Source organism: Macaca nemestrina, chromosome 10, assembly GCF_043159975.1.
Source record: "Macaca nemestrina isolate mMacNem1 chromosome 10, mMacNem.hap1, whole genome shotgun sequence".
Lineage (NCBI taxonomy): Eukaryota > Metazoa > Chordata > Mammalia > Primates > Cercopithecidae > Macaca > Macaca nemestrina.
The window spans coordinates 122,442,791-122,465,811 of record NC_092134.1 but is presented as its reverse complement, the minus strand read 5'-3'; the positions used below and the strand labels follow the sequence as shown (position 1 = coordinate 122,465,811).

Sequence of the window (23,021 nt, the reverse complement as noted above, 5' to 3'; positions counted from 1 at the left end):
CACCTCAACCTCCCAAAGTATTGGGATCACAGGCGTGAGCCACTGTGCTCGGCTCAGGCTTTAAATTAAAAGTTAAATTGATCATTACAGAAATGCAGTTGAAAACCACAAAAAACCAACACCGCATGTTCTCACTCATAGGTGGGAACTGAACAATGAGATCACTTGGACTCGGGAAGGGGAACGTCACACACCGGGGCCTATCATGGGGAGGGGGGATGGGGGAGGGAGTGCATTGGGAGTTATACCTGATGTAAATGACGAGTTGATGGGTGCTGACGAGTTGATGGGTGCAGCACACCAACATGGCACAAGTATACATATGTAACAAACCTGCACGTTATGCACATGTACCCTAGAACTTAAAGTATAATAATAAAAATAAAAAATAAAAAAAAAAAAGAAAACCACAAGATACCACTTCACACTCACTAGGATGATTTTAATAAAAAAATGAAAATAGTGTTGGCGAGAATGTGGAGCTGGTGATTATACAACATCGTGAATACACTAAATTCCACTGAATTGTACACTTTCAAATGGTTAATTTTATGTAATGTGAATTTCACTTGGATGACTAATATTAATTTAAATGAAATAAAGTTAAAAATTCATTTACTCAGTAACAGTAACAATATTTAAAGTGTTGAGTAGCAGATATTTGGCTAGTGGTTCGTAGGGTTGCAGTGACCTTGGCAGTGCACCATGTAGTTCTGTGGCAACGTTGGTATTCCACAGAAGAGATGGCGACTCTAAAAAGCGTTACTATTTCTTGGTACTCAAAATATGTGTGGTAAAATTTTAAATTTTATATATAGAAATCATTAAATGCTGACTTCTCATGGTCAGAATCCGTAGGTGAAAATTCTTGTTGCAGCCTATTTGAGGACCATGCCATTCATCAGGTTGTTGTATGAATTAAATACTAATTTCAGAGCAATGAATATGGCTAATTGCCTCTATTCAGGGTTTCCCATAGCCCTGTGCTTTAATTAGGCCTTACTGTACTCCTTTGAAGTTACTGCTTTATATGTACGTTTTGCTGTACATATAGAAGCTCCTTTAGTATAGTAACTATATCGTACTCATCCTTATACTTCTAGCATATTGTGTAATACTGGACGTAGATAAGTATTTGAACTAAAGTCTTGAATCATTTCTACCTCTTTTTTAACTTAGTATGCACCATAGAGTAAGTAAACATTTTTCATAGAGATGCTGAGGGCCATAAGGAGCCCGCAGAATATATTTTGTATGTCAAAATAAAGAGAGTAATTATCAATGGATACCATTTAAGAAGAATGTGTGATTTTTTTTTTATCAGCATCAGTAAACATATAGCTGTTTAGTTCTGCTAATATACTTAGTAATATCTATGATTTGCAAGATGCTTCTGGAAATATAAATATTCATAAATATACATCTCTGTGTTCAAAATGGAAAGTGTGAGTTGGGATAAGCATATAGATATGCAGTTAAGTGTGAGGGCAGCCTCAAGGGAGAATTAGCCCTTGTCCATTTGGGGCAGATTTAGAGAGACTTTATGAGGAAAGTTACAATTTTTACAAATAAAGGGCTGTGTTGTGATTTTAGCAGCTTACAATTGGTAGAGGTACCTCAATTAAAGGAAAGAGCCTGAGGCATCCGATTTTTTTAATGCTGTTATCTACATGAACTCTTACAAGATAAACCGCCTGGGGATAACATGATGAATATATTTGTTTTTTAACATGACAAATTTATATGCTTAGAGCTTGGTAAGTCAGAAACTAAGTAAATTGGTTAAATGACTAATAGAAAAGTCGTCATCCATCCATCTGTGGACGTTTCTGTTTTGTTTTGTTTTAATTACCAGGATTCATTTGTTAGAAGACCTGCAAATTTTTTCCCCCAAGATATAATTAGAAATCACACACTTACACCGTGGTTAATTTGTATATATTAATTCTGGTGCTACCTGAACATTTTGCATTCTTTGGCAAAATAGCACATCTGTCAGGTGACTCGGGTAGTTAACCTTTTGATTTCTTAATATTGCAAGTACAGAAGGCTAAAGAGGCAGTATTTGAAGGATATTGTAGAGCGCTGCATATGACCAACACTGAGCATGTCTTTTCTAAGAGAAAGGCTGGATCTAATTGTTTAACAAATTAATTTTATTTATTTTAAAAATATTAAATGTAGTCCGTATGGGTTTTCATCTGAAGCTTAAGAAATTTGTAAGAAAGTAATTTACAAAGACAAGGCAGGTGTGGTGGAGCACACCTCCTAGCTCTGTGGGAGGCCGAGGCAAGTGGATGGTTTGAGCCCAGGAGTTCAGGACCAGCTTACCCAACATAGTGAAACCCCCTCTTTACAAAAAATGCAACAACAACAAAATATTAGTTGAGCGTGGTGGCATGTGCCAATAGTACCGCAACCTGGAAGGCTGAGGTGGGAGGATTGCTTGAGCCTGGGAGGTCGAGGCTGCAATGAGCCGAGATCATGCCACTGCACTTCAGCCTGGGTGACAGACTGAGACCCTGTCTCAAAAAAAAAGAAAAAATACATTAAAAAGTCAATATTGAACTTTTCTGTCACCTGTTTTAATAGTGTATAACGCTAGGAAGTCGACTGAAGGTTTTGAAGTAACACGTATCATAAGAAAAATACTTCAGAAATCCAGGAATCCAGCTTGGCATGGTGGCTCACACCTGTAATCCCAGCACTTTGGGAGGCCGAGGCAGACAGATCACATGAGACCGGGAGTTTGAGACCAGCCTGGCCAACGTGGCGAAACCATATCTCTACTGAAAATACAAAAATTAGTCAGGCATGGTAGCACACACCTGTAATCCTAGCTACACAGGAGGCTGAGGCACAAGAATCACTTGAACCCAGGAGGCAGAGGTTGCAGTGAGCGGAGATCGCACCACTGCACCCCAGCCTGGGCAACAGCAAGACTCCATCTCAAAAAAATAAAAATAAAATTCAGGAATCCAGTCATTGTCAGGATATCTAATTCTTTGTTGCAAAAACAGCTTAGTGCTCCTGCTATAAAAATGATTAATTCAAAACCAGATTTTTCTGGGAAGAAGATCCCACTATTTTTGTATTGCATATAGTGGAAATAGCAGTAAACTGGGAGGTCGTGAAACTTGTTGCATTTTCAAGCTTTGTCTAATGTATGTCATCTTACTTGGCAACTTCATAAAGTGAAAAGACTACTAGTCCCTTTTGCTTCCTTTCTGGAATTAGTTCTATTGTACTACTTATTTACTTCTGAAAATACTAGATACTCATTTAGATTTTTCTCGTGCCCTACACAGTATGCCTGACATTATTTCTGTTTTATATTCTTTTAGTGTGTTGTTGGTGGCTGCAATGCCAGCTTTGCTTCTCAGGGAGGGCTAGCTCGTCATGTACCCACACACTTCAGTCAGCAGAACTCCTCAAAAGTTTCGAGCCAGCCAAAGGCCAAAGAAGAATCTCCTTCTAAAGCTGGAATGAACAAAAGGAGGAAATTAAAGAACAAAAGACGACGCTCATTACGTAAGTGTTACACTAAGAAAATCTGATGTATTTGATGGTTTTAAAAGATATCTTGGGCTTTTGTGCAAATCCACTTGGAACTTCAACTCCTCTTCTATTAAAAGTAATAAACAGGTAGGATGCCCATCTGTCAGTGTGAGGGGGAATTCAGTGGCACATGTTTATAGTAGCTAACGGAGTATATGTGGCCTTCAAATATAAACTGTATAGAATTAGATTTGGGGGCTTCTCTGATTCTCTTCTAAAATAATATTTAAAATATGGTAACATTGGTATTTCTAGAAATATTTTAGAAAATTTGAACATGTTAAAAGTAAATATCAAGTAAAAGTTAAGTAACCTATCTACTCCAAAGTAGTGTGTGTACCTGAGCTACGAGGTAGAGGCTGCAGTGAGCCGTGATCACGCCACCACACTTGAACCTGGGAGACAGAGTGAGACCCTGTCTCAAAAAACCAACAACACAAAAACCGCAACAAAGCAATGTGTGTGGATAACAAAGCAGTATTTTTTTTTATTTTTTTCCTGAGATGGAGTCTCATTCTGTCATCAGGCTAGAGTGCAGTGGTGTGAGACAGGGTTTCACTATGTTGGACAGCCTGGTCTCAAACTCCTGATCTCAGGTGATTACCTGTCTCGGCCTCCCAAAATGCTGGGATTACAGGCGTGAGCCACCGCACCCAGCCCATAGCAAAACAATTTGAATGTAATGTGTGTCATAGTACCTAGTCTGTTGTAACATATATGTACAATGTTTATGTGCTTATTTGCCAAAATGTGTCCTTGATGTTTAGGATAGAAAATAATTAGATGTTAAGGCTTGTAAATGTTGGGAGCAGGAACAGACTTTGAAACCTTGGAGTGTAGCTGGTCACTGCTTCTTTTTTTTTTTTTTTTTTTTTTTTGAGACGGAGTCTCACGCTGTTGCCCAGGCTGGAGTGCAGTGGCGCGATCTCGGCTCACTGCAAGCTCCGCCTCCCGGGTTCCCGCCATTCTCCTGCCTCAGCCTCCTGAGTAGCTGGGACTACAGGCGCCCGCCACCGCGCCCGGCTAATTTTTTGTATTTTTAGTAGAGACGGGGTTTCACTGTGGTCTCGATCTCCTGACCTTGTGATCCGCCCGCCTCGGCCTCCCAAAGTGCTGGGATTACAGGCTTGAGCCACCGCGCCCAGCCTGGTCACTGCTTCTTTGCGTCAGCTGGTTAGTTTGTGGCTTTTTTTGGATGGAGTCTCGCACTGTCGCCCATGCTGGAGTGCAGTGGTGTGATCTGGGCTCTCTGCAGCCTCTGCCTCCCGGGTTCAAGGAGTTCTCTGTCTCAGCCTTCAGAGCAGCTGGGATTACAGGCACCCGCCACCACGCCCGGCTAATTATTGTATTTTTAGTAGAGGCGGGGTTTCACCATGTTGGCCAGGCTGGTCTTGAACCCCTGACCTTGTGATCCACCCGCTTTGGCCTCCCAAAGTGCTGGGATTACAGGTGTGAGCCACTGTGCTCGACCAGCTGGTTAATTTTAACTATATATCCTCAATGAAGAACTACCAATGGGTGAATGAGTGAATGAAGCTGTCATTGAAAGGAAGTCCACTCCAAGGGTGAATTAGAAAGAAAAAATAGATTGTACTTTACCCTTTCTCTGGGGATTGATTAGTATAGACAAGACTCCAGACACTGATTCCTGACTATGAAATTAGTGTGTAAAATACTGAAAATCTTTTTGTTACTATAGAATTATAGTGGACAAATGAACAGACCAGAAAACTGTTTTTTTTTTTTTCCTACCTCATTACCTGAGAAAAGCAAACTTTCCTAAAACTCTTAGTTTCATTCTTGCTTTTTTTTTTTTTTTGGATGCAGGATCTTACTCTTGCCCAGGCTGGAGTGCAGTAGTAAGATCATGGCTTACTGCAGCTTCAGACTCCTGGGCTCAAGCAGTTCTCCCACCTCAGCCTCCAAGTAGCTGGGACTACAGGCCTGAGACACCATACCTGGCTAGTTTTTTTTATTTGAAGGGATGGGGATCTCTCTGTGTTCTCCAGGCTGGTCTTGAACTCCTGGGCTCAAGTGATCTTCCCACTTCAGCCTCCCAAAGTGCTAGGATTACAGGCATGAGCCACCACACCTGGCCTTAAGTTTCTTTTTTGTTTAAGTAATCATGTTTATTTTTAATCAATGTTGGCTATTTATGGTACCATTTTCATTTTGACCTCCTTTATAAAAACAGAAATTTAACATTGTAATTTTACTTGTGTTAATATCGAGTATCTTGCAGTTGCACACAGAAAATTGCTAAATATATATTATGGTACTCAAAAACCAGATAACTTCTCCACCAGTTTCACCTAACCTCATTATTATTTTAGTCTCAGTGTATACACAGTAATCATTTAAATTTTCTGACTTTTCACATTATATACTTGGCAATATCTATGCAATTTGCTATGCTTTGTCTTGTAAAGAGTAGACAGATTCAGTTAAATACCCAGTTCTTGCTTAGAAACAAAGTACTAGTGCCGGCTTAAGTATATGTTTCTTTTGACGGTGATGTTTTTCCTCATACTAACTTAGCTTGTAAGGCGGGCTGCATAGGGAGAGTTGGCAGAGAGAGGTGGTGGATGAAAATACCTTTTTGTCATCTGTTTTATTGAGGAGAATGGGGTTAGTCCTGGATATATTACTTTATGAACTTTAAAAAGGATCCAAGGCCTTTTCACTGTGGGGAGCCATTGTTAAGACAGTGCTGTGATTTGAATTAGCATGGTTGTAGCTGCTGCAGTTCACTCTTTCTTTAAAAGTATACATATCTGTAGCAGTTAACTTTACCTAGTATCTTCCTCATGTAATTCAAGAAGATAGTTTTTATGTAACTGTGAAAAATATACCTTATAAATAGCAGCACTGTAGCAAATGTAATTTTCTGTTTGATAAAAATTTTTTTTTAACCTTTTTTTTTTTTTTTTTTTCTTTAGACAGAGTCTCACTCTGTCACCCAGGCTGGAATGCAGTGGTGTAGTCATGACTCACTGCAGCCTCGACCTCCTGGGCTCAGGTGATCCTCCCACCTCAGCCTCCCAGGTAGCTTGGGCTACAGGCACACACCACCACACCCAACTAATTTTTGTATTTCATTTTTGGTAGAAATGGGGTTTTGTCTTGTTGACCAGAGCTCTTGAGCTCACATGGTCCACCCGTCTCAGCCTTCCAAAGTGCTGGGATTACAGGTGTGAGTCACTGCACCTGGCCTGATAAAATTTAAATATATATACACACACACACACACACACACACACACACACACATATATATATATTTAATTTTTATGTATTTTTTCATTATTTTAAAACATCTTTAAAAAGTATTTTTAATGCTTTTCAAAATATACTTTAAAATGGAAAGAATAGTATAATAAATACTTGTATTTCTCTTCACTTAGAGATTTACCAATATGGTACATTTGTTTTATCTTCCTACCTATATACTTTTTTGGTCATGGACCCAAAATTCTTAAGATGCATCTCCTAAGCATAAAGATTTTTTTTTTTTTTTTTTTTTTTTTTTGAGACGGAGTCTCGCTCTGTCCCCGGGCTGGAGTGCAGTGGCCGGATCTCAGCTCACTGCAAGCTCCGCCTCCCGGGTTTACGCCATTCTCCTGCCTCAGCCTCCCGAGTAGCTGGGACTACAGGCGCCCGCCACGTCGCCCGGCTAGCTTTTTCTATTTTTTTTTTAGTAGAGACGGGGTTTCACCCTGTTAGCCAGGATGGTCTCGATCTCCTGACCTAGTGATCCGCCTGTCTCGGCCTCCCAAAGTGCTGGGATTACAGGCTTGAGCCACCGCGCCCGGCCACATAAAGATATTTTTTACATAACCACGTCATCTTCATTGCACCTAAGGAGAAGATAAATCATACAATATATGTAATTTTGAACCACGGGAAAATAGAGTTTCTATTTTTGTCGTTTCCAAAGTTTTTCTTTGAGGCAGAGTCTCACACTTACTGCCCAGGCTGGAGTGCAGCGGTGTGATCTTGACTCACAGCAACCTGTAATGTTAGGTTGTCAGTTTGTGATCTTTCAACCTTTTTGTTTCGTTTTTGTTGTTTTTTTGAGACAGGGTCTCACTTTATTGCCCAGGCTGGAGTGCAGTGGTACAATCTTGGTTCACTGCAACCAGTGCCTCCCAGGTGCAATCAGTTCTCGTGTGTCAGCCTCCTCAGTAGCTGGGACTACAGGCACACACTACCATGCCCAGCTAATTTTTGTATTTTTAGTAGAGATGGGGTTTTACCATGTTGGCCACCAAGTCTCAAACTCTTGGCATCAAGTGATCTGCCTGCCTTGGCCTCCCAAAATGCTGAGATTACAGGCATGAGCCACTGTGTACAGCATCAAAGGTTTTAAATTATATATCTTATTAGTTAAAAAAATACTGAGCACACAGTCTTAACATATGTAATTTATACATTGTATACGGGTAATACTACTAATGCGCGTTATGCAAAATTGCCAAGAAGGAATATTGAAAAAGAATGAGATGAAGAAATTAACAAAGGTGTTACATTCTTTAGTTACTCTGATGGATCATGACACACACCTACGTTGGAGACTGCTGTTCTAGTTTGGTATTCTTGATATATACAGTGCAGATAGTGTGGTTAAGGTCTGAATGCACAGGCTGAAGATTGAGGGCTCCTTTCATTATTGTGAATTTAAGTGATGGCTTCAGTGTTTAAATTTGAGTGAGGAGTGGTCAATTTGAGTGATTTAGAGTGATGAGTTATTATTTTCCCCAAGTGTTTATTCTTCTTAGGAAAAAGCATGTATTTGGAGAGCTTGGAGAAAGTACACATTTTTTTTTCGAGTAGCCACTGATCTAACAGGAAAGTGATGTATTTCTCAGAACTCTCTCCTGCCCAGCCCTGCAAATGTCAAGTACTTTTTTCTTTCTGATTTCCCATTGTCACTGCATTCTTAGTCTTTTGGGTTCTGCTCGTTTTTTTCTTTCTTTTTTTCTTTTTGAGATGGAGTCTCACACTTTTGCGCAGGCTGGAGTGCAGTGGCGCGATCTCAGCTCACTGCGAGCTCTGCCTCCTGGGTTCACGCCATTCTCCTGCCTCAGCCTCCGAGTCCACGCCATTCTCCTGCCTCAGCCTCCGAGTAGCTGGGACTACAGGCGCCCGCCACCATGCCCGGCTAATTTTTTGTATTTTTAGTAGAGATGGGGTTTCACCGTGTTAGCCAGGATGGTCTCCATCTCCTGACCTTGTGATCCGCCCGCGTCAGCCTCCCAAGGTGCTGGGTTTACAGGCGTGAGCTGCCGCGAACGCTGGGTTCTGCTCATTTATTACTAGTTGGTGTTTTGTTTTCTCTTGAGGAAATATCCAGAGAAAAGAGCTGTTTGTTTAGGTATGTTCTATTTAATGTGCCAGCTGGTGAAAATATTCCCCCATCAAAGCTGTGGTGAATTTGTGTAGATGTTTTGAGAACTCTTTGAATAGCCATAGTGTGGGAAATCAGCATATATGTAATTCACAATATGCTGTACCAGGGAATCAAGCCAACCCTTTTATTAGTAAAATTGAATTTTCAATTACAGATCTTGAAAAATTACATGTATTAGTAGGCTCCACAAATGTAAAATAATCAACGTATTTATTTTGAGCAACTTTCTTATTAGGAATAAGAATAGAACAATGTATAATAATAATTAGTGGGATGAAAGTTGAAATTTGAAAAATGTTCTTACCAAATTAAATCTTCAGTGTATAATTTTTTTGATTACACTAAAATATTGCCTACTGTATATTTGTGAAACAATTTATTCTTTAAAAAATATTCCATGGTGGAACATGCCTGTAGTCCTAGCTACTCAAGAGGCTAAGACAGGAGGATCACTTGAGCCCAGAAGTTAGAGACTGCAGTGAGCCATGATCACACCACTGGTCTTTAGCACCTTGGGCAGCAGAATGAGACTATGTCTAAAAGAAAAAGAAAAACACCAGTGATATAAACTTATTAATATAAATGGCCTTATGATTTATAAGGCATTTTTATATGCATTTGTTTTATTTAATTACAATTGAAAATTGTTAACGATAATTTACATTTTACAAATAATGCACAGTGTAATGCAGGTTAAGTAGTTTGCCTGCAGTCACACAGCTGATAACTGGTGGAGTTGATTGGCAGCTTTGGTGGACTGATTGGTGTCTGAAAATTTTGTTTGTAATTTTATTAGATCATTGTTCGAATAGTTGTTCATAATCAAGAAAATACTTGTCAAAAACCTCAAAATAGGCTGAGTGCAGTGGCTCATGCCTGTATACCCAGCACTTTTGGAGGCCAGGGTAGGCAGATGACATGAGGCCAGGAGTTCAAGACCAGCCTGGCCAACATGGTGAAAACCCAGCTCTACTAAAAATACAAAAATCAGCCGGGCTTGGTGGTGTGCACCTGTAGTCCCAGCTACTCAGGAGGTTGAGGCATGAGAATTGCTTGAACCTGGGAGGCAGAGGTTGTAGTGAGCTGAGATGGCGCCACTGCACTTCAGTCTGGGTGAAGGAGTGAGACTCTGTCTTAAAAAAAAAAAAAAAAACTCAAAATAATATTATTGTCTTGTCAGATTTGTACAACTTGAAATTACGTGGTAATACAGAATGTTCATGAAATTTATTTTGTATGTTTGGCAGTGGTGAGTTTGAGATCCTGATACGTAGATGATGTTCCTTAGATTGCTGAAAATACAGACCTTATGCTGAGGAGAGATGTTGGGGAGATGTTTATCTTTATCTACTAAAGATAAAGTTTTATGAAAAATGAAGTAGCTGAGATGTGAATCATGAGGTTTAAGGTTAGAACTTAACTCACCAAGGGTCAGAATTAACCCACATTCACTCATTAGTTGAAATAATGCTTTTGCGTATTAGTCTTCTTATCTAGAGTCCATGTTTTGTCAGCAAATAATATCTTGCATTTAAATACTATTGATAGGTACATATTTGTTAATTGTGTCAGTCTTTATTATTACTGTTATGTTTTTCTAAATATTCTTTACTTTTTTTTATGTTGACTTTTAGCACGGCCACATGATTTCTTCGATGCACAAACACTGGATGCGATAAGACATCGAGCCATATGCTTTAACCTCTCAGCTCATATAGAAAGTTTAGGGAAGGGACACAGTGTTGTTTTTCATAGTACTGTAAGTATTCTTTTATTTTTTCAAATGAAATATAAAGCTTTGCAAATTATATTTCCACAGTCATTTCTAAATCTCTCAAAATCTAAGAAAATACAATTTAACAAAAATCACAAAACCTTTTGTTTTATCAGTATTTAAAGTATTGTATTATTGGTTATAAAGCACACATTTCCTACAATTTTACATATTTGTGATTAAACCGAATATGTTAGCCTTTAGTTTGAGCTACTTAGGAATAATGGGGTGACACATCATATAGTGCTACTAGGCATTACTGGACTCTGACATTAGGTAAACCAGGTGTCTTTTCTCACCTGGTTTCCTCATTTGCAAAATTAGAACATGAGACTCTTTTTACCTCTAAAAAGTTTCATTCACATTTCTGTGTACTGCATGGAGCCACCCCTTACACCATGCACCCATCCAAAGTTTATGTTAAAGAGAAAATAAGATTATATTTGCTATCAGAGCTTCATGAGGGAAGGGATTTTAGTCTCTTTTGTTCCACTGATCTAGCCCAAGTGCCTAGAAGTTTGCCTGGCACATGATAGGCACTCAATATAGTTATTGAATGACTTATGTTGTCAATATAGAAGAAGAAAAGTACCAAATTTGAAGAAGAATAAATGCAGTTTATTTTTTGTTTTATTAGGAGTTGTAATAGAGTTGTTCTTTCTTCCATGCCTCTTTTCATTTTGTTTTTCAGTCATTTTTAAATTGGTGTAGTTTGGTGTAATTAAGTTAATAAATGTACATTGTAGATCATACTTTTGGTGATTTGAATCTCTGAAAAGTATGTGTTTAATTTTGGCTGACAAAATATAGGCTGGGCATGGTGACTCACACCTGTAATCCCAGCATTTTGGGAGGCCTAGGCAGGCGGATCACCTGAGGCCAGGAGTTCGAGACCAGCCTGGCCAACATGGCAAAACCTTGTCTCTACTAAAAAATACAAAAAATTACCCAGGTGTGGTGGGCACCTGTAATCCCAGTTACTCAGAAGGCTAAGGCAGGAGAATTGCTTGAGCCCAGGAGGCGGAGGCCGCGGTGAGCCGAAATCGCGCCACTGCACTCACAATCGGCCTGGGCAGCAAGAGCGAAACTCCGTCTCAAAACAAACAAACAAATACAACCAGGCTTGGTGGCTCACACCTATAATCCGAGTACTTTGGGAGGCTAAGGCAGGCAGATTGCTTGAACCTAGGAATTCAGTACCAGCCTGGGTATTGGCAAATCCCTGTCTCTACAAAAACATGCAGAAAATTAGCCAAGCCTAGTGGTGTGCACCTGTAGTCCCAGCTACCCGGGAGACTGAGGTGGGAGGATTGGCTGAGCCCGGGAGGTCAAGAGTGCAGTGAGCTGTGATCGCGGCACTGTACTGCAGCCTGGGCTACAAAGTGAGACCCTTTCTGAAAAAAAAATTGTAAATACACTAAATTTGGGTTACTTTTATTTTTTATATTTCAATTGAAAAATGCATGAGAATTGAAATACAAAAGGTCCTTGTTGATATCAATATCTTGTTTGGTTTGAATCTGTTTCCTTCATCTCCTATAATAAAGAGTTTTCTTTTCTTTTTTTTTTTTTTTTTTTTTGCATTTTTGTGTTTTCTTCTACATGCAGTCATCCCTCCGTATCCATAGGTTCTGCGACCATGGTTCCAACCAACCACGGATTGATAATATTTGCGGGGACAAGAACCACAATAAAAATCATACAAATTAAGAAGTACAATGTAACAACTATTTATATAGTATTGACTTAATTATATGGGAGATTTTGCATAGATCATATGCAACACCATGTTATTTTATATAAAAACCTTTTAGAGCATCCTTGGATTTCACTATTCAAGGCAGTTGGAGATGTCCTTGCTTACTTCCCAATTATATATAGCTTTCCTGTTATTTCTACCTACTTGTTTTTCTTTTGAGACAGAGTCTTGCTCTGTTGTGCAGGTTGGAGTACAGTGGCATGATCTAGGCTCACTGCAACCTCCACCCCCTAGGTTCAAGCGATCCCCCTCCGTCAGCCTCCCGAGTAGCCAGATTACAGGTGTATGCCATCATGCCCAGCTTCTTTTTGTATTTTTATTAGAGATGGGGTTTTGCCATGTTGGCCAGGCTGGTATTGAACTCCTGACCTCAAATGATCTGCCTGAGTTAATTTTTTATATGGTGAGAGCTCAGGTAGAGGTCCACTTTCATTCTCTGGCATATGGTTAGCCAATTTCTCCAGTGCCATTTATTGAATTAGGGAGTCCTTTCCTCGCTGTTTATTTGTGTCAACTTTTTTGAAGATCAGTTGGTTGTAGGTGTGCAGTTTTATTTCGGGGGCTTCTATCCTATTCCATTGGTCTGTTTGTCTATTCTTTTTTTTTTTTTTTTTTTTTTGAGACGTACTTTTGCTCTTGTTACCCAGGCTGGAGTGCAATGGCATGATCTTGGCTCACTGCAACCTCTGCCTCCTGAATTCAAGCGATTCTTGTGCCTCAGCCTCCTGAGTAGCTGGAATTACAGGCGTGTACCACCACGCCTGGCTACTTTTGTATTTTTAGTAGAGACAGGGTTTCTCCATGTTGGTCAGGGTGGTCTCGAACTCCCAACCTCAGGTGATCTGCCCACTTCGGCCTCCCAAAGTGCTGGGATTAACAGGCACGAGCCACCACGCCTGGCTGTTTGTCTGTTTTTGTACCACTATTGCACTATTTTGGTTACTGTAGCCTTATAGTGTAGTTTGAAGGCTGGTAAAGTGGCGTCTCTGGCTTTGTTCTTTTTGCTTAGAATTGCCTTGGCTCTTTGGGCTCCTTTTCATTCCATGTGAATTTTAGGATACTTTTTTCTAATTCCATTAAAAAATATTGGTAGCTTGATAGGAATAGCATTGAATCTGTAAATTCCTTTGGGCGTTGTCACCATTTTAATGATACTGATTCTTCCAGTCTGTGAGCATGGAATGTTTTTCTATTTTGTGTCATCTATAATTTCTTTTAGCAGCCTTTTGTAGTTCTCCTTGTAGAGATTGTTTACCTCCTTGATTAGATGTATTCCTTGGTGTGTGTGTGTGTGTGTGTGTGTGTGTGTGTGTGTGTTATGGTAAATGGGATTGCATTCTTGATTTGGTTGTCAGCTTGAGTGTTATTGGTGTATAGAAATGCTACTGATTTTTGTACGGTGATTTTTTTTTTTTTTTTTTTTGTATCCTGAGACTTTGCCAAAGTTATCAGGTTTATGAGCTTTTTGGAGAAATCTTCAGGTTTTTCTAGGTGTAGAATCATATTGTCAGTGAAGAAAGTAAATTTGATTTTCTCTTTTCCTATTTGGATGCCTTCTATTGATCTTACCTGATTGATTGCTCTGGCTAGGACTTCCAGTACTATGTTGAATAGGAATGGTGAGAGGGGACATCCTTGGGTTTGTTTTTTTTTTTAAACCATTTATTTTTATAGAGACAGGATCTTGCTGTGTTGCCCAGGCTGGTCCTGAACTCTTTGCCTCAAGCGGTCCTCCTGTCCTAGCCTCCCAAAATGTCAAGATTACAGGTGTGAGCCACCATGCCCTGCTAATATCCTTTGTCTTTCTTCCCCTTTCCAAGACAGGGTCTTACTCTGTCACCCAGGCTGGAGTGCAGTGGCACAAATATGGCTCACTGTAGCCTCAATCTCCTGTGTTCAAGAGAGCCTCTCACCTCAGTCTTCTGAGTAGCTGGGACCACAGGCATGAGCTACCACACCTGGCTAATTTTTTTTATTTTTGGTAGAGGCAGGGTCTCACCATGTTGCCCAGGCTAATTTGTTTATGGACTAAATTTAAATGGAGGCATGCTTGACATAATGTAGATTATTAAACGTATCTTGTAAATTAATTTATGTTTTTAGTTACCACATAACCAGTGTTGTCCCCTAACTTGAATTTTTCAGATAATGAAACTAGGGACTAAAAAGGTTGTATTACCTTTCCTAGTGTGATCTAGTATAGTTGTGTATTGTTTTTTGTTTGTTTGTTTGTTTGAGACGGAGTCTCGTTCTGTCACCCAAGCTGGAGTGCAGTGGTGCGATCTCGGCTCACTGCAAGCTCCGCCTCCCGGGTTCACGCCATTCTCCTGCCTCAGTCTCCCAAGTAGCTGGGAATACAGGTGCCCGCCACCATGCCCAGCTAAATTTTTTTGTATTTTTTTTAGTAGAGACAGGATTTCACCGTGTTAGCCAGGATGGTCTCGATCTCCTGACCTCATGATCCGCCCGCCCCGGTCTCCCAAAGTGCTGGGATTACAAGCGTGAGCCACTGTGCCCGACCAGTTGTATATTGTTAATACATAGGGTTTATGGACCTTTACCCCCACGCCATTCTTGGATTCTAGGATGAGAACTCTTGTGGTATTTAGATTGATATGTGTGATACTACAGGGAAGATAGGTCCTGCTTGATCCTTGCATGGGAGCCTGGTTAGGAGCTCACCCTTTCGTTCCTCCTGTGTTGTCAATTTATTGACAGCAAATATACCAATTAAATGGACACTATTAAATAACTTTAAAAAAAAGGCAAGATAGAAAATGGAGCAATAGTTAGGTATCAGTACAACAAGTTTTAGAATATTTAAGGGTAGAATTGTATATTGTGGAAATTAGATAAGGATATAAAGGAGAGAGTGATACAACAAAATTTGGAGTGAAAGGCAAGAAAGTGGAAAATTAAATGCAAAGGAAAGGAAACTTTCTGAGATTGGGAGACACGAGAGACATGAATTTGAGGAAAGGTATCCTTATTCTCTTTTAAAGAACATAGGAAATACATTTATCTAAACAAGGATGAAAGAGTTGAGGGGGGGAAATACAGGATTTGGAGACCAGAAACAGTTGTTATGGCTGCTCTGGGGATTTTGTGGGGATTCAGCAAGGTTAGGGCCTTGCTCAGCAAGGCTGGTTGAAATCCTCCTTTGAAATTCGGGAACATAGTTTTATGATACGGTAGGTCTGTAATTAGATTTTTTTTTTTAAGAGGTCAGTAAGATGTCACCATGTCCAGAGTGTGGCATTAGAGCTAGTTCATTCACTTATTAAGTGTTTTAAATATTAAGGTGCTCATTAAAAATTGAGCACCTACTGTGAGCCAGGTACTAATGACATAGCAGTGAACAAAACAGATTAAAATCAAACAGCCAAACAAAAAAATACCATGCAGTTACTGTAATGGAAGAGACATAAAACAAGATAAATTAGTAAAATTGTAAAAACTTGTAATGAGAGCATGAACCATTCAGTTATTAGTGGGGGATAAGTACTTTAGCCAGAGGGAAGATGAGGCGTAACCTCCTGAAGTGGGACTATGTCAGGTATATTAGAACAACAGTGAGTAGGCAGAGTAGGCAGTGTAGCTGGAGGGAACAAGGGAAGAGGAGAGAGTAGGAGTTAAGTTTGAGAGGTATTAGGGAGAACCTTGGTGGACTAAGACCTTAGCTTTTATTTTGTGTGAGATGGGAAGCCATTGAAGGGGTTTGAATAGGCATGGTCTGATTTTGTTTGTTTGTTTTTGTTTTTTTGAGTCAGAGTTCTGCTCTGTCTCCCAGAGTGGAATGTGGTGGTATGATCATGGCTCACTGTTGCCTCAAACTCCTGGGCTCAAGCAGTCCTCCCTCCTCAGTCTCCCAAGTAGTTTGGTCTGTAGGAGCACACCACCATGCCCGGCTAATTTTTTGATTTTTTTTTTTTTTTTTTTATAGAGACGACGTCTTGCTAGGTTGCCCAGGCTGGTCTCAAACTCCTGGGCTTAAGTGATCCTCCTGGCTTTGCCTCCCAGAGTGCTGGAGTGAGCCACCGTGCCTGGCCTGGTTTTTAAAATAATATATATAATATTTTTTTGAGACAGAGCCTTGCTGTGTCGCCCAGGCTGGAGTGCAGTGATACAATGCCGTCTCACTGCAACCTCTGCCTCCCAGGTTCCAGCAACTCTTGTGCTGCAGCTTCTTGAGTAGCTGGGACTGCTACTAAATTAGCGTCCCCATGCCCAGCTAATTTTTGTATTTTCAGTAGAGACAGGATTTCGCCATGTTGGCCAGGCTGGTGTCGAACTCCTGACCTCTAGTGATCCACTCGCCTTGGCCTCCTAAAGTGCTAGGATTACGGGCATGAGCCACCGTGCCTGGCCCTTTTATTTTTCTCTTAGTAAAGAAACTTGCTGTCAATAATTTTTATTGAGGTATAATTTATATATAATAAACTGTACCCATTGAAAGTATACATTTCTATGAGTTTTGAAAGTTGTACTCACTGAGGCAAGCACCATCACAGTTAATAGAATAGTCCAGCACTCTGAAGTTTTCTGGTGTCGCTTTGTAGTACATTCCTACCTCCAGCTCCTGCCCTAGAAAACCTACTGTTGTTCCTTTCCCTCATGCAGGCTTTAACATGTTCTCTTTGATTTCTGTGTTGAGAACAAATTGTTAGAAAGTCAAGGGTGAGAGTAAAGGGGAATTTGTCTTTTCAGGATTTCAAGAGAGAATGATAGTGGCTTAGACTGGGATGTTTGCAGTGGAGATAAGGGTTGGATTCTGTTTATCTTTTGGAGTTAGTGTGGACAAGAATTATGGATGGATGAGATATTGGATTTTAGAATAAGAGGCGATAGAAAATATGGGAATTTTTAGTGTATTTGTGGTATTTATAGGTATTAGACTGGATGAGATTACTTAGGAAATAAGTGTAAATAAAGAGAAAGCATAAGGATTGAAGTGTTTGGGGCTTACCAAACATTTAATGATTTAAAGGGCAATAGATTTGGTAAACTGGTGGTCTGGTAATGAGCTAGTGTCTCTGCAGATAAGGGAGTAGTGATGTAAAAGGGAAGCACTAACTTGCATACGCTTTCATTAGAGCAGCTCCTTTTGATGAAATCCTTAGCCTCACCGTGGAGGAATAGAGATGGCTCCAAAAAAAGGAAAATGAAGGAACCAAAAATAGTGGTAATAATATTAGAAGTCTAGAAAGAAAATAAAAAATTTGCTCAGAGTTAAAGTAGTCCATGAAAATGAAAAGTTTTTGAGCTATAGAAAACATCTGAGAGGACTTAAGAACATTGAAACTGGCCGGGCGTGGTGGCTCAAGCCTGTAATCCCAGCACTTTGGGAGGCCGAGATGGGCGGATCACGAGGTCAGGAGATCGAGACCATCCTGGGTAACACGGTGAAACCCCGTCTCTACTAAAAAAATACAAAAAACTAGCCGGGCGCGGTGGCGGGCGCCTGTAGTCCCAGCTACTCCGGAGGCTGAGGCAGGAGAATGGCATGAACCCGGGAGGCGGAGCTTGCAGTGAGCTGAGATCCAGCCACTGCACTCCAGCCTGGGCGGCAGAGCGAGACTCCGTCTCAAAAAAAAAAAAAAAAAAAAGAACATTGAAACTTACATATATTGTAAGCTTAAAAACCTAGGAATGAGCGATGTGCACCCTTAAGTCACAGTGAGGAGGCAGAGGCACCTTAACTGAGGAAAAGTCACAAAGGTGGAATGTAATCCGAAGAATGATTTTTTTCCTGGGGAACGAAAGTAGAAGGAAGAGACATCCATAATGAGATAAGGTCTTCATTGGACACAATAGAAAGGAAAGGAGCTAGATGAGCAAATTCTCCGAAGTTCTATAACTGGGAAGGTTTTAATGGAGGCAGTACATGTTAAACAGAATCAATTCTGTTAGTAGTAAAAAACATTCAGTACTAACTGCAAATTTAAGTTACTTTGTTATCAAATTAACTTTTATAGAAAAGAATACAAATAATGAAACAATTTGAAACAATTGGGTAAAAGAAGGATGTGAGGTACTATACTGTTTGGTTTGCCTAATTAGCCTTATTTCATTAATTCTTTCGAGCCTTCTCCAGAAGAGGTCAGCAAAATCCTAGTTACCAATCAGTTGGCTTGCTGTGCTTGGTTGGCTTGCATTGTTTTTATGTATTATTTCATTGTAGAGGTATTTTGTTTTAACAGCTCTAGACCTATGTTTGGGCTTTTTAATGTTGTTGCCAAGTGTAAAATCAGAGTATTTATTTGACTACAGACCTTTTTTTTTGTTTTTTAAAAAAACATATTTAAAAAAATAAAAAATAGGGATTCACCATGTGGTCCAGACTGGCCTCAAACTTCTGGACTCAAGCAGTCCTCCTGCCTCAGCCTCCCAGAGTGGTAGGATCATAGGTGTGAGCCACTGCACCTGGCCTGACCACAGGTTTTTATATAGTGGAGACAGTGTTTTATTTTTGCTTAAAGCTCTGCTTTCACTCAGTCCTAATATGTTTTCAGGATGACATTATAACATTATTTTGTTTGGGTGGTTGGAACTTGATTTAAAAAAATTGAGATTGAGATCATTAAAACTAGTAAGCTCTAATTTTGTTTATATGGAAATTTTAAGTGTTCGACATTATTGTTTTGCCTGATTTTATTTTATTTAAGCATTACCTTAATTTTCAGAATTTGGTAATGAAAGGAAAGTATTGCTTTTCTTATACTTTTTTAGGTCTTTCTGTTCAGATTGATGTTAACTTGCATAGATTCCTTAAGCTTAAACCTAGACTGATTGGCCTACCTTTCATTTAAAATAAAACCAGCTACAACAAAAAACTTCAGAAGATAACACTTGCCTTAAGTCGTAAATTAGAGACTTTTCCCTCTCATTAGTATTTTTTCTTTACTGTTTATTCATTTAAAAATATTTCAAAGACTTTCTTCTTTCTCTTCCGGGGTGTTGTCTGCAGGCACTCAGAATGCTCCAGCATTTGACATAATGTCGTAGGGTTTTTTACGATACAGCCTCTAACAAAACAAGGCTGTCCCGGACCCTTGGTAATAGAGTTGTTTACCTTTTTATTAAGAACGTTGGGAAAGCACCAAAATCTGCATGTGACATGTGCCCAGACAGACATTGAGGGGTTCGTGCTGTAAGAGCTAAAGTTCTCCATGAGATTGTCCAAAACAAAGAACATGTCAGCAGGGCCTGTGGTGGTTCCATGTGTGCTAAATGTGTTCGTGACAGGATCAAGCATGCTTTCCTTATTGAGGAGCAGAAAATTGGTGTGTAAGTGTTGAAGGCACAAGCACAGAGTCAGCTAAATTAAAAAATGCAACTTTTTTGAGTAATAGAAATGAAAAGACTTAAAAAAATTTCATCCACTATGAATGCTTTTGATTGGCTGAGCTAAGCCACATACTTAGATAGTAAAACAAATGGCATTGTCATCCCCTTAATTAATAATAACATGGCTTTGGCTTGATTATTTAAAGCTTCTTTAATTATTTAAGCTCCTTTAGTTCACATGTGTTTGTGAAAATATATGATTAAAAGTGAAGTTGAGGCTAGGTGCTGTGACTCACACCTGTAATCTCAGCACTTGAGAGGGAGGCTGAGGTGGGCAGATCACCTGAGCTCAGGAGTTTGATACCAGCCTGGGCAAAATGGTGAAACCCTATCTCTAGAAAAAATAAAAAAGACATAGCCAGACCTAGTGGCCGTGTCTGTGGTTCTGGCTCCTCAGAAGGCTGAGGCGGGAAGAACGCTCAAGCCAAGGAGACCGAGGTTTCAGTGAACCGAGATTATGTTACTGCACTGCCTGGGTGGCAGAGTGAGACTTCATCTTGAAAAATAAAAGTGAAATTGAGACAAGGTTGTTGAAAAACCTTTTACTTTGATAATATCAGTACCATTGCTACTTTTTTTTTTTTGAGACGGAGTCTAACTCACTTTGTTGCTTGGACTGGAGTGCAGTGGCATGATCTCGGCTCACTGCAGCTTCCGCTGCCCTGGTTTACGCAATTCTCCTGCCTCAGCCTCCCGAGTAGCTGGGATTACTGACGTGCACCATGACGCCTGGCTAATATTTATATTTTTAGTGAAGGTAGGGTTTCACCGTGTTGGCCAGGCTGGTCACAGATTTCTAACCTCAAGTGTTCTGCCTACCTGTTACTTGTTTTTATTAGTGGTGTGTAAACCCAATGTTAAATGACTGCATAGTATTCCATTATATTGCATTGCATTCTCCATTTATTGGAAATGTTTGGGTTAGTACCTAGGGTAGAAACTGAATTGTCTACCATATTCTGCACTCCACACTTGGCGAGGGAAGGTAGGCACATAAAGCAATGACAATATGGTGTGATACATGCTAATGTAGAGTAAGCACTCAGCATTTTGAAGACATGGACTAGAGACTTTTCACCCATTATTGGAGTTGTCGGGGAGGGGCAACATGGAAAAGGTGATAATGCATGTGTCCTAAAAAGGAGATGTGTAATTGTGTATGCACATGGGCAAACACGGCATATGCCAGGCAAGGAAGTGTTGGGATTGTGGGAGTAAAAATTTGGTATAAATTTTATTCGACTTAACCGAGACCTATATTTGCCTAGGTCTAATTGCCTGAGTTAAAATGAGTAATCAAAAAATGAAGCATACATAACTTAAATATTTTTGCTGAATATATAAATGAATGTTCAGTAATTTGTTTTATATAGAGCCAAAGTCATACTTTGGAGTCTAGATACGTTAATTGGGGTTTCTGGTCACATTTCTTGAATAAATCACATTTAAACGTGTACGTAATCTAATGGTTTGCAGCTTTTATTTATTTAAAGCAGAGCCAGAACTTGTAGACAATTGAAAAGCTATTAGAGATACCCTGATGAGACATGTTACCGTTTTTGTTCTCAATTTTTACTGTAATTCTGCAGTACATTGCTTTTTAAGGAAGTGACTCTTTTTTTTTTTTTTTTTTTGAGACCGGGCCTCACTCTGTTGCTCAGCCTGGAGTGCATTGGCACAGTCACAGCTCCTGGGCAGGTGGTCTTGTCACCTCAGCCTCTCAAGTAGCTGGGACCACAGGCAAGCACCGCCATATCTGGCTAAGTTTTTGTATTGAGACAGAATCTCCCTATGTTGCCTAGGCTGGTCTAGAACTCCTGGGCTCAGGTGATCCTCCCACCTTGGCCTCCCAAAGTACTGGGATTGCAGGCGTGAGCCACTGAGGAAATGACCTGTAGTAAGCCTTCCAAAAGCTGTGAGCTCCGATTTTCATTTAAATAAGTGTGTAGTTTTAGTAGGGTGGGATTTGTTTTGTTTTACTGTTGTGTGCCCAGCACTCTAAAACGATATGTGAATATGATAACTGTTCTTTTGTAAGACATTAATGCTGCTGGTGCACAGAAAGCCCCAGAGAGTTGGTTGTTTAAGTTAGAGATCAGGACAATATTTCTATTATATGTTCCATAGTTTGGGAAACTGTTCTAAATATAATGCTAAAGGAGTTCAAGGCAGAAAACCATGAAATAGCTGAGGCCTAGAGAGGCCAGATTCTGAAGAGTTTTCTGCACCATACTAAGAGTTACCCTTTCCTAAGTGCTAGGGGAAACTGTTGAAGCGTTTGTCGGGAAAGTGATACTACCGAATTTGTCCTTTGGATAAAGCCTTCTGCGTACTGAGTGGAAAGTAGCTTTGATGACCTGAGGAGGTCCAGAAGAATGGAGACCTGAACTTGGGTTATGGCAACTTGGATGGAGAGAATAGGTATTAATGACTACAGTTCCTAGATCTTAGTGTTGGAATATTTGCTGTCCCCTTTTTGGGCCTGTAGTGCTCAGAGGTGTTCACTGTAACACAAACATCCTTGGCCACAGAGCTTTTACTGAATCTAGGTTTATTTTTTTTTTAGGATAGATTTCCAAACATTTAATTAATTCATTTTATAATAAACACTATTATAGGTGGTATGACACAAAGGTTCATGGGGTAAGAAATACTCCTATGTCATTGAGTTTTCAGTCTTGTGGGAAAGACAGAGGTTTGAGTGCTACAAAGCAGGGAAGAACTACAAAGCAGACAGGATATAGTGGTGGTACTATCTCTTCCAGGGTATGAACACTTAAGTTCTTGATTAGAGGTAAAAATTTTTTTTTTTTTTTTGAGATGGAGTCTTGCTCTATCGCCCAGGCTGGAGTGCAGTGGCGCGATCTTGGCTCACTACAGCTTCCACCTCCTGGGTTCAAGTGATTCTCCTGCTTCAGTCTCCTGAGTAGCTGGGACTACAGACGCCCGCCACCACACCCCAGCTAATTTTTGTGTTTTTAGTAGAGACAGGGTTTCACCATATTGACCAGGCTGGTCTCAAACTCCTGACTTTGTGATCCACCTGCCTTGGCCTCCCAAAGTGCTGGGATTACAGGCGTGAGCCACCGCACCCGGCCCCAAAAGTATTTAACAATACATGAAAAATGATGTTTCACACATTGTTTTTATGATTTCTTTTCATGTCATTATCAG

The 23,021-nt window shown here is 40.0% G+C and overlaps 1 protein-coding gene and 1 pseudogene across 6 annotated transcripts in view; both read left to right on the top strand.

Moving 5' to 3' along the window:
- Positions 1-23,021, top strand: part of LOC105481303 (AE binding protein 2) — a 136,485-nt gene that overhangs the window by 54,330 nt on the left and 59,134 nt on the right. For all 6 annotated transcript variants that reach the window (XM_071072105.1, XM_071072104.1, XM_071072103.1 and 3 more), the window contains exons 4-5: positions 3,345-3,531; positions 10,602-10,726. In XM_071072105.1, coding sequence (XP_070928206.1) covers positions 3,345-3,531; positions 10,602-10,726 — 312 coding nt within the window. The remainder of the gene's footprint in view (positions 1-3,344; positions 3,532-10,601; positions 10,727-23,021) is intronic.
- Positions 10,734-23,015, top strand: LOC139356844 (large ribosomal subunit protein eL34-like; annotated as a pseudogene).